Source organism: Aedes aegypti, chromosome 2 (genome assembly GCF_002204515.2).
Source record: "Aedes aegypti strain LVP_AGWG chromosome 2, AaegL5.0 Primary Assembly, whole genome shotgun sequence".
NCBI classification, from domain to species: Eukaryota; Metazoa; Arthropoda; class Insecta; order Diptera; family Culicidae; genus Aedes; species Aedes aegypti.
In genome coordinates, this window is record NC_035108.1 from 92922819 (window position 1) to 92935712 (window position 12894).

The 12894-nt window shown below is 35.2% G+C and overlaps 1 protein-coding gene across 3 annotated transcripts in view; it reads left to right on the plus strand.

The window, feature by feature from the left end:
• Positions 1-12894, plus strand: part of LOC5574708 — a 212707-nt gene that overhangs the window by 198823 nt on the left and 990 nt on the right. The window contains exons 6-10 of one of the 3 annotated variants that reach the window (XM_021841542.1): positions 6680-6820; positions 6991-7060; positions 7163-7326; positions 7386-7584; positions 7660-7787. In XM_021841542.1, coding sequence (XP_021697234.1) covers positions 6680-6820; positions 6991-7060; positions 7163-7326; positions 7386-7584; positions 7660-7687 — 602 coding nt within the window. In that variant the 3' untranslated portion in view covers positions 7688-7787. Of the gene's footprint in view, positions 1-6679; positions 6821-6990; positions 7061-7136; positions 7327-7385; positions 7585-7659; positions 7788-12894 lie in introns of those variants that run through there. The other 2 variants (XM_001661558.2, XM_021841543.1) reach the window with 2 other exon arrangements.

A 12894-nucleotide genomic window follows, 5' to 3' on the forward strand; every position in this document is an offset into this window, starting at 1 on the left:
CGAAGACACCAACCTTCTAGCTGATAAGCATGTTAAGATACAGACAATTGAAGAAAATTTGTTACTAACGCCACCTAGTGGATAAATTCTCATTCAGGCCTTCTACCACTAGATAGCCTTCAATCTGATGAATAACTTTGCCGAAGACACCACCTTCTAGCTGTTAAGGATCTTGAGATACAGACAATTTGTCACTAGCTCCGCCTAGCGGGAAAATCCACAATCAGACTCTTCACCGCCAGATAGTCCTTGAATTACTGAATAGCTTTGCCGAAGACACCAACCTTCTAGCTGTTAAGGATCTTAAAATACAGACAATTGAAAAAAAAATGTCACTGGCGCCACCTAGTGGGAAAATTCTCAATCAGACTTTTCACCGCCGGGCTATCTGATCTGCTGAACAGCTTTACTGAAGACACCAACCTTCTATCTAATACGGATCTTGAGATACAGATGATTGAAATAAACTTGTCATCAGTGCCATCTAGCGGATGAATTCTCAATCAGATTTTTCATCGCCAGGTATTCCTTGATCTGTTGAATAACTTTGCCGAAGCCGAAGAGCAGCAAAACAAAAATCTTCCTGTCCACGCTTTTTCCCAAGCTTCACCCAAGGGATGTTAGACCAACTAACCGTATTCACTTCAAAATTTATTTCAAATTGATTCATCTACTAGTCTCCAAATTGAGGTCATTTAAAAATTCAAGTTCCGTCCGGGCTTTTAAGGGTTAAAACAGCCTAAAATGGCTTAAAACGCTTTAATATGGCTAAAATTGTTTAAAATGGCTTCAAACGGCTCAAAACGGATTAAGATGGCTTAAAATTGTTATAAGCGGTTGAAAACGGCTTAAAACTACTTGAAACGACTAAGAACCAAGGGTTAGAAGAATTTAAATGGCATGTAACGGCTAAAAATAGCCTACAATGGCTAAAAATGGCCTTAAACGGCTCAAAACGGCTTATGATAGCTTAGAACGGTTGAAAGCGGTTGAAGTCTGCTTTAAACAGCTTACAACGGCTAAAATCTGCATAAAATGGGTTTAAAATGGCCTGAAACGGTTTAAAATGCCTTAAAATGGCTAGAAATGTCTTTGATGGCTTCAAACTGCTTGAGAAGGCTTTAGGCTCAAAACGGCTTGAAACTGTTCAGAACTGCTAAAACCGCTTCAAATGATTTATGAGGATCAATATAGCTAAAAATAGATTAAAATGGCTTAAAACGGCTTAAAATGGTTTTAAATCGTTCAAAATGGTTTGAAACGGCTTAAAATGGCCATTAGCCGTATAATAGCCCAATAAGCCCAAAAAGGTGAATTATCGGGCTAGTAATTACTTAAGCGGATCTAAAAATGGCTTGAAACGGCTTTAAATTACTTAAAACGGACTAAAACAACTTAAAACCGATTACAAGGACTTAAAATGCCGTAAAACGCCTTAGAGCGGCATACAATTGCTTAAAATGGCCTAAAACGGCATAAAATTGCTTAAAAATGGCTTTTCCGACTTAAAATGGGTCGAAATGGATTAAAATGTCATAAAACGGCTTAAAAAGTATTCAAATGGCTTGAAACGGTTCAAAACGCTTAAACTGCATTTGCAACTCTGAATAATTCGATGATCAATTGCAGGTATATCGAAAATCATATTGAGAGCAGCAAAACAAAATACCACCACGCGGTCATGCGTCGTCACAAAGTTGTTTGTGCACACTGAATATTTAATGGTCGGATAGTGTTGATCCGATATCATCAAAATTTCAATCATTCCATGCAAATTCCACAAACCCCCGTGTGTATTCGTTTGCTTCCTGCTTCCGATGTGGGGAAATGTCGCATATACCTGCCAATTATCCGTCTGTCGGCTTGTCAACAAAAATGTTTCAATAATTTTGCTCCGCCGGCAATCCGTCGAGATCCGTTGCACGTTTCTGACGACCAAGGACTAATTGGTGTAGAAGTTCCTGGAAAGCACGCCCCAATAATGCTTAGCTCCCCGGCTTGGCATTGGATTTGTTTACGCTCGAAGCAATTTGGAATATGTTTTGAACAAATGCAATCAATATGGGTACCGCTAATCGTGTCGGAAGGAGGAAGCATCGCAACGAAACGGTGCAGAATTTTGATGAGCAGATTCATGTGCCGAAGGCATTGTTTGTGGCGGTCGGTAGAGAAAAGCTGTTTTGAATAATAATCACCAATCAACGGATCTGCAAAAAATATGTGGGGAATTAAAACCCGATGAGCTTTGCATTGTTGGATCTATCCTAATCAGTCTTATGCACCCTCAAGGGCAATATATATGGGAGACTGGGTAGTCATAATCCCCGGGAAGATTTGGTGAGATCAGTTTTCTCAGAATCGAGAACAGTTTGAATTTAATTAAAGTTGTGCAAATATGCGTGTATACGAAAGACACGGAGGCATGCAAGTCGATTCTGATCGACCATTTCAAAAATATCTGAAACTTTGCACAGTTTTTCAGTTCCATCTAAATCGTCATTTTCCGATATCAAATCTTCAAGTTGAGTCACGACTAACTTTTCAAAAGGGTGTATGTGAAAATGGTTCAAAAATATTCAAAAAGCTGCGCTGCAAAAACGGTTCGTTCGATTGTTAGACAACTAAAGAAACAAAGTTAGACAACTAAATAAAGATTCCAAAAAAAAATACACATAGTAAAAAAAAATTATTTTTTTTTTGCATTAAAAACATCATTTTTGTCACAAAAACTCAAATTTCTCAAAACCCTATCGGAATACCAACGTAATTTTTTGAGGGAAAACGGTGCATTATATTAGCTATCTACCATAAAAATTTGGTGATGGTAAGCCAATAAACAAAAAAGTTATGACATTTCAAATATTTCACAAATTTGACACTTAGTGAAATTTTTTTTTTTTTTTTCATTGTTAATTTTTTTTAGGACCGCAGTTTGTTGCTGAATTTTTTGTTAAGGGTACCACATGAGGTTAACAAGTTGTTTTCATGATATTCTATTTAATTATTCATAACTATTATAGCATCTATTAGAAAGTTAGACGCGATCCAGTGTTGTGATCTAAAGTCTTGATAGTGTCATATTTTTTATTGTACGTAACTGAAGAAAAATTCTCTCAATAGTGTTGAAACCTTTTGATAAAAGAAACCTATAAGAAATCTAATATTGAAGACAAAAGCTACAAAAAAAGTTTTCTATACAGGTATACGACTAGTTTACCTGCAAAAAGTTTACCTCGTAGAGAACAAGGCGGGTCTATACCCAGGTGATCTAGTATACGTAAAGCAGGTCGGTATAGACCCGCCTTGGTAGAGAATAGACTTTGTTAATCATATTTGGGAGAAAGCGAGTAACTTCAACAACATCAAAAACATGATAGGTACATACCATGAACATACTCACGAAAAAGCTAAAAATATACTACCACTATGGTTATAAAAGATTTAATTGTAAAATTTTTCTTCAGTCAAGCAAACGACACCAAACTAGTCAGTAAAAACTTAAAAGTGATTTTGTTTATTAAAATCTAACGAGCAACATGAGTAGTCGCTTTCTCAACTGTTGCAGGCCGTTTGCAGAAAAAAAAGTGTTCGAAAGAGCTACGAAATCTCACCGAAAGCACCATAGATAAACTGAAAGCGGCTGGTTATGCTCCAATGTCTACATTGAATACAAATTTACGCATTTGTACGTCCTGCCGTTTAAACGTTGACAAACGGGCAATCTGTACATCATCGGTGGATCAGGTTGCAGGAAGTTCGAAAACAACAACAACTGAGGAATTACTAGATGCACCGACAACAACTGAGGAGTTACCAGAAGTACCAAGTGCAGATAGTCTTGCCACGGTACCATCAGCGACATCTGTTTCAACAAATCAATCAGAAGATGAGTGCATCCAGAAGGTCAACTTCGAACGCTTCAACGAAGGGATAGCTGGAATAAAAGTGACTCCGATTAAATGGACGAAGATGGGTTACCCCAATTATCCCGAGAAAAAATACCGTGAAATCAACGAAGCTGTACGAAGAAACCTCTTCAAATTAGGACCTGAGGATGTGGAAAATACAGACTACGATGAGGTAATTATGAATATGAAGGAAAGGTTCTCGAATCTAGCCACGACAAGGAAAGAAAAATTATTGATTTTGTCGATGCTGCCAAGCTCGTGGTCTATTCAAGACGCCATTGATGAGTTCAAAACCAATAGAAATACAGCAAAAGAGGCAAAACAATTCAAAAATAACTGTCTTGCAACCAAAAATGCTAGGTCGAGTACTTCATTAACAGATGAGACAAAAGAAAAAATAATTCAATATTTTGAAGACGATGAAGTAAGTAGAGCTATGCCTGGCCAAAAAGATTATGTATCTGTAAAAAAAGATGGAAAGCGTCAAGCAATCCAAAAACGATTAATGATGACTACTTTGAAAGAAGCGTATACACGCTTCAAGGAAATTAACGAAAATATTAAGGTAGGTTTTTCCTCATTTGCAAGCCTTCGTCCAAGGCAATGCAAGCTTCTATCCAATTCAGGAACACATAATGTTTGTGTGTGCACAACACACGAAAATATTAACCTAATCTTACATAGTTTGAAAAGAATCAATTTATCAAAGGATATTAAAATGTTAACTGGTAGTCTTTTGTGTGAAAATACAACATCAAATTGCTATCTACGATCTTGTTCGGATTGTCCAGATTCTTCATCATTGGAAAATACTTTATTCGCTGAGTTTGAAGAAAATTATATTGATCAGTTATCATTTGAGCAATGGGTGACCACGGATAGGTGTGACCTAGAAACTATTGTAAAACCTGTAGATGAGTTTGTGTCATTTTTTTGCTTGAAATTAGAAAGTTTAATTCCTCACGACTTTATTAAAACAGAGCAATCCCGCTTTTTAAAAAATACGAAAAATACATTACAAGATGGTGAATTTTTAGTCATTTGTGATTTTTCTGAAAACTATAGCTTTGTATTGCAAGATGAAGTGCAGTCCCATCACTGGAACGTACAACAAGCTACAATTCATCCATTCGTTATTTATTTCAATGGAAGTACGCAAATTGAACATTTTAGTTTTATTGTAATTTCCGAAGATTTAAGACACGACTCAGTATCTGTAAATTTGTTCATTGCCAAAATGATTAACTTTTAACGCGTTGATAAGGATAAAGAAATCAGAAAGATATATTTCATGTCTGATGGAGCAGCATCGCAGTACAAAAACCGTAAGAATTTTTCGAGCCTATGTCAATTTAAATCAAAGTACGGAATTGATGCAGAATGGCATTTCTTTGCTACGTCACATGGCAAAGGTCCTTGTGATGCTATTGGAGGAACCATAAAGCGCATGGCCACAAGAGCAAGTTTAGCCAAAGAACGTGAGCATCCAATATAAACTGCAAAAGAACTATTTGATTGGGCGAATCGCAGAAAAGAAGAAGATTTAACAAAATTATCATTATTATCGTACTGAAGAGTACGAATTAACGGCATCAGAGCTCAGCGAGCAATATAATAACGCGAAAACGATCCAAGGAACCCAAAAATTTCACTGTTTCATTCCATTGTCAGAAAATAAAATTAAAGCAAAACTATACTCGAACTGTACTGATAATGATGCAAAAGTGTTCGATATTGTAAAAAAAATTGAATAACAATAAATAAATAAATAAGTATTAATAAAATGTTTTCATGATCTCATAACGCATACCCAAATCCAAAACTTTTAAAGTTTATATATAACATTTAGAAACTCATCTATCATACTCTAAACAAAAATATCCTGGTAAAAAAAAAAATATTTTCGTGTAATCTGTTAATTTATTTTAATTTATACATATATACATATACATATAATATTTATACATATACATAATATTTATACATATAATATACATAATACTAATGAATACATGAAAACGACTTGTTTAATTCACGCAAGGCCCTTAACAATAAAATCAGCAACAAACTGCGGTTCCCGTAATAATTTACACCGAAAAAAAAATTTTTTTTTTTCTACTAAATGTGAAAATTGTAACATGTTTGAAATGTCATAACTTTTTTGTTTATTGGTTTACCATCACCAAATTTTTATGGTAGATAGCTAATATAATGGACCGTTTTCCCTCAAAAAATTACGTTGGTATTCCGATAGGGTTTTGAGAAATTTGAGTTTTTGTGTCAAAAATTATGTTTTTTAATGCAAAAAAAAAATTTTTTTACTGTGTGTATTTTTTTTTTTGGAATCTTTATTTAGTTGTCTAACTTTGTTTCTTTAGTTGTCTATCAATCGAACGAACCGTTTTTGCTGTGCAGCTTTTTGAATATTTTTGAACCATTTTCACATACACCCTTTTGAAAAGTTAGTCGTGACTCAACTTGAAGATTTGATATCGGAAAATGACGATTTAGATGGAACTGGAAAACTGTGCAAAGTTTCAGCTCAATAGAAAAAAATGAATTAAAAAATTTACCAAATTTTGGTGCTGTTGCTTGGAATCACTCAAGAGCAGAAAATATTTCTAATTGGGCAAGGAATAGAATTTTTTTAGAAGTCGGATGTATTGTTTCCAACTAAAATAACGAAGATCTTTTGTGCAGTTCTGAACATTTCTTATTTTTAGTGTTTGAAGAGCCAATCTTTCTACCCGCACTATTTTCTCCGATTTCAGGTCTTTCGGACGTCGTTAACATGCTTATCACCAAGTGCCGAAGTTTGATAATTGACCCAAAGAACAACCTAGGTTTCACCCCATTGATGAAGGCTGCCCTACAAGGAAGGACTCGATGTGCCAAGTTGCTGCTTTTCGCTGGTAAGTTTCCTCTCAAGCTAAAATAATGTGTACAATGTTTATCAAATTGAATGATTGCAACACCTTGGCTTATAAAGTATGCATCTTCTGTGCATTACTATCGATGTTGTAAAAGAGATATTTTCCATTGAAAATTGTGTTTATTTTCTTCCTCAAAACCATTCGGATAGGGGCATCTCCAGTCGAGACGGACACCGGCAGGGGATTCCGGGCTGAGCAGTGGGCCCGATTCTGCGGAAGGTAATATTTGTTCTTCCTTTTAAACTAGTAGGAAATTATTCCTTTTCTAAAGTGACGATGAGCGAGTGATTTCTAGTAAGTTTTTGATTTATCACCTTACAGACACACGTGTGCCGAAACGATAGAACAGTGCGCCCGGGCACGGTTGTTGGATAAGTCGGCTCCCTGTGGAAAGTGGTCCCACGATATAGTTCTTCCCGGAGATAAAAGTGTACTGAAAGCAACCCGAAGCAGCAGCATCGCTGGACAGACAGCTAATCCCAATGGTAATTTCTTTACTTAGTGCAGTATTGTCGATTGTTACTAAAAATATTATTATTTTTAGGAATTCGCTCAAAATTCCGCAAAGTATTCCCCTTCAACTTTTCCTCAAAAGACAAACCAGTCACCAAAGAGGTGGATGAAAACTACACCAAGGACTTGGTAAACTATCTCAAATCGGCCACAATCTGCGTTAGCGGGCCCGCCTTGTCTGCCAACAGAAAAATCATCCAGAGCCTTATCCGACCACTAGAAGTGCCAAAGTAAGAATGCTTGAAGTAAACCAACCTTTATCTAGTGCCCTCTCCAATCGAATAACCATTTTGCTTGTCGCCTAGCCAAAGTCGAAAATTGCAGAAACGCTAATCATCTGGGCAGTCACACACACACTAATAACCCGAGCCTGACCAAAAAAATGAACCGTAGATTTGTGCAACCCCTAATCAAATATCGATCGCTTTAAAACTCACACTCATAAGGACCAACCAGGGAAGCAACTAACAACCCAATGTGCAAAACCCAACCTAACACTGCATAAAATGTAATGAAAATTGCACCATCCTTTCTGCCTACAGGGCTGGTAGCGACTAAGTATAAAAAAATAGGAACATTAGAGACCTAATGCTTCATGACAACGAGAGACCAAAAAAATACTGAATAGGATAAAAAAAGACTAAGGACCAGAAAATACTCATCGTAATAAGGACCAGACATCTCTCAGAATTTTTTTTTTTTTTGGAATTCTTCGTGACATTAAGCCAGATATCACTTTATGTAATTTTTATAAATTCCAGTTTAACAAAATAGAATCCAGTTTCTTTGACGGATTTCACGCCAACTCGACAAAGGGATTGGCAGCACCCCTTCAGAATTCAATGAAACTTTCTGGGTGTGAAGACTATGTGAAACTAAGATACTTTACATACTTTGTTTTTTCAAAATCGATCTAGACTAACATTTGGAAAGGGTCAAGGTTTTTTTTTTACTTTTTTTATAAACCCGTATAACTCGAAAACGGTAAGACCGACAAAAAAGTGTTGTATGGGGGACTGTCGTGAAATTTCCTGACGTTTTAGAGAAAAATATTGAAAAAATAAAAACACATTTTCTACACTGAAAAAAAAAATATTCAAAACTTTAAAGTCGATTTAAAATAAACGGCCATTTCAGATTTTGATCATCCTTAAGCAAATAGTTTGGTAATTCAATTTACTAAAAGTCGTCCATACATTGCAAATTGGGCATATTTTAGAGAAAAAAGTTTTTCTAACATCGAATTTTTTAAGGGCCAAAGTTTTTTTTTACTTTTTTTATAGACCCGTATAACTCGAAAACGGTAAGACCTACGAAAAAGTGTTGTATGGGGGACAGTCGTGAAATTTCCTGGAGTTTTAGAAAAAAATATTGAAAAAATTAAAACACATTTTCTACACTGAAAAAAAATATGATTCAAAACTTTAAAATCGATTTAAACAAAAACGGCCATTTCAGATTTTGATCATCCTTAAGCAAAAAGTGTCGTAATTAAATTTACTAAAAGTCGTCCATACATTGAAAATTGGGCATATTTTAGGGAAAAAAGTTTTTCTAACTTCGAATTTTTTAAGTTATTTATTGCTAACATCGAACTTTTTAAGTCCCAAAGTTTTTTTTTACTTTTTTTATAAACCCGTTTTTCGACATAATATTTTAAGGAAAAGTGAACAACCACTGCTCATGTGAAATCCTTTCAGCTACAACTTTGCTGAAGACCACATTTTGATAGGACTTAAGGATAAATTGCTATTCTTAATTATAAACTGGGTTTGCATTTTGCATGCCACCAACTGCTCGGCAGGCAACAGTGGTGCTCCTGGCGGGTAGAATAGATCAAAATAATCCAGGCTACTATGTTGCAGTGTTGCTCTGAAAGTAATTGAATGGTCATCTCAGCATGATTTAGACTTTGTTATCATTAATAACAAATTATCCTTACGTCTCATCAAAATGTGGTCTTCGGCAAAGTTGTAGCTGGGAAGATTTCACATGAATAGAGTTTGTTCACTTTTCCATGGATTATTATTACGAGCAGTTAGAAGACTGAACACAAAAGGTTTGTCTTTTCCATAGTAATTTCCATAGAAACTTCAAATAGCCTGTGTACAACCAAATTTCTTCCAAATCACTTCAAATTTTGGGAGAATTATTTTCATCATAACTGACAGCGTTTAAGCATAGGGGAGCAAAAACTTCAAAGTTTGCATCAGTCTACTGAGCCTTCTGTTATCCTATACCACTCAAATTTTGGAATTTTGAAATTTTCTTTATTCTTCTTAAACAGTGCTACCAGCCAAATAAACATTTTTGCATCGGCAAACTATATGGCATGCAACATTTCCTTCAACTTTGGTAAACATTCGGTATCGTTATCTTCATAATTTTATGGTATTAGCATCATATAATAAGATCCTTTGATAACAATCGACTAGTGTTGCCAGCTTTTGTCTTAAATGGCCATTTTGGGATATTTATCCTCAATTTTGCTGAATATCTCGGATCACTATTTCCACATCTAAATGTTGAATTTATCAAAAATATAATTATAACACTGATTTTTACGAACGTTTATTTTAAAGACCCCTCTATAATGGTTGTAAAAATAAGTCGGAGCGTACTTTACATTTAAAGCTTATCCCCAGAAAAAGACTCGATTCTGTGTCGAAACGTCGGGAAAAATCTAAAAACATCGTTTTGATTCCTCCCAAGACTGCAGTGCCGAATCCAGTAGCTATAAAATTCACATCAGTCGAACCTCTTTCTTCTTCTTTTGTTACATTTTAAACGTAAATTTGCTCAAAATAAGACCACTTGTAACATTCTTAAAATAGCAATTTTTTGGCAAAACTAAGGCGATAAATGAAATATGGATGGCTTTTTTGCATTATAAAGCATAATTTGATTAAAGCTAATAAGTACATTTTGTAAATTTTCAGCTTTTTTCGTGAGATAATATATGGCTTGAAGTGTTTTCTGCTGGTTCGAACATTTGCCTCACTATATGTCAAAACGCTCTACATACATTTATGCAAAAACCAATATCTACATCTTTACTATAGGGCTAAAGAGGCCCTTCCATAAGCAGGAATAAGCTTTTATTTTCATTTTGCATGGCAATGAGATCGAAAATTACAACTCAGGAATTTGGTTGTCTGACAATATCAGTTTGATAAATCACAGCAAAGTTCTGCTCAATTCAGCGTTAAAAATTGGTGTGTACACATCACTAAAGTCTTGGATTTATATGTGATGCAATTTTAGCATCAATCATGTAAACAACATGTATTATTCAATGATAAAACCCACAAACACATCTGTTATATCCAACATTGCTGGCAACCCTTGACATTTAACGCGAAACGTCTTCTCTCAAAGAATGTTGCAAACAAAACGGCATGGTTTTACGCTGAAATTTCAATCATGAATAATGCACATAAAATGAAAGAGACATCGATCCACTCATGTGCATTATTTTTGTCGAAATATTTAGCGTAAACCGTGTAAACCAAGCATTCTTGTCTGCAATTTTACTTTCAAGATGCAAGAATGCATGCAATATTGGTGAATGTTGGATGCAAGATCATGAAATGTTTCAGTATCACTCAAGATTGACGCATCCCTGAATGCATTATTCATCGTTGAATATTTATGTGTAGCTCGTTCTACATGAAAATTATAAAACTTAGTTGCCTCGTAAATTTAAGAATGGCTTAGGGTTTGCCTTCCAAATGTGTGTAATATTTCTCGAAAGATGTCTTCATGACTTTCGGAAATAAGTTCAAAGATTTCTATGGGAATTTCTTCTATAATTTTTCGTTGAGAATTGTTTTTATTTCTATTAGAAATTTCTCTGAAAATACTTTATATACTACTTTCGGATAGCTTTCTCAGTCTGAAAGTCGAAAAACGATGTTTTTTACATTACCGACGTTACTGCCGATGGGTTTTGGCCTTTTTCAAGAGGTGTAAGGTCAATTGTCTCCTGTTATAGATAGATTGCCGTCTGATTGGCGACGGAGAGCGCTCTATCATGCCTGCGTTTTAATTTTTAGGTTTGACAACGGATTTTATATTACAACACAACACAAAACTGCAACGACTTTTTCAAAATGGTCTACTTTAGATATTATATCCAACATTTCTTCTGGAGTTCTGTCACAAGTTTCTAGCGAAGTCCTCAAAGAATTTATCTAGAGATTCTTACAGATTATTTTTTTAATATCTCCTGCGAAATGCTAATGAAATTTTAAAGAAATTACACAGTGGAACAAGTTTTTGTCCAAGCACCAAAATATTACTATTTATTGAATTGTATAACACAGTGCAACATTTTCGAGGGCATCGAATGTAAACAAAATTCTGTCTTCAGTTCCTGAAAATGCAGACCCATTCCAGCAAAACCCTTCTTGATTTTTGGAAGATTAGTTCAAAATTTGGAGTTACGCCTCTTTAAACTTTTAGACTTGATTTTTCCTTAATACTTAATTCCTTATTCATTTGTGAACATGTCGTGGCAGTATTCTAATTTTTTCATGGTGTTCAAATTTTCGCCCCCTTTCTAGTATTTTCGCCCCCCAAATTCCATTTTACAAATTTTCGCCCCCTTGGACCTGAAAATTGCCCCTGGGAATCACTGTGCAAGAGCCTATAAAAACTCAGATAATTCTGTGTTATTTATCAATTTATATCTACTTGCATGCAAGTTTACCAGGCAAAAAAGCATGCTAAAAACGGGGGTAGACATAATCGGGTCAAAAAGGGTGCTGAAATCGGGGTCAGATTAAATCGGGATCAGATTAAATCGGGGGAAAATCGGGGCTGTCAAAATCGGGAGTAACCTCTAGAGAGAATCCTTATAAAATGATCAAAATATTTACTGAAAAAAAACTTCGAGGGATATCCTCGAAGTATTCTTGCGAGGAATATATTTCAAATTCATATACGAATTTTTGAAGTCACTCCTATGGAAATTGCTGCAGACATTAGCGCTGGACTGCTAGAGGACTGCAAATTCAGTTGGAACTCAAAGTCCTGGAATATGTATTGGAGGTATCTTGAGGAATCCCTGATGAAGGTTCTGAATGTATTTCTGAACAAAATTTTGAAGAATCCCAGAAGCTTTTTCCAAGTAACATTAGTAGCCGAACAAAAGTTTATTCAGAGTGATTTGTGCAACTGTTATTCCTCTAAAATGTTTGTTGGGTTCTTTTTCGAATCTGTGAAGGAATTATTTACGACTGGTTTTCTCACTTTTTACTTGTTTAATCCTCGTTGTAATAATGACGACACTAATCGCACCATAATCTTTTTCTTTGGCTGTTGTATCAATTCTTTACTTATCAGATGAAATTTGTTGTAGAAATTTAAGAATTTCCTATTGTTGAACAAGTTGAGTTTAAGTAATCATCACTGGAATTCTATCCACTTGCATAAACTAAGGATTAGTCTTGTAGAATCATCTAAAGCCTTAAGAAGTTACACAAAGACTCACTGCAGGAAAAAGGTGCAAGGGTTCATTCTCCTTTTCGAAACTTCAG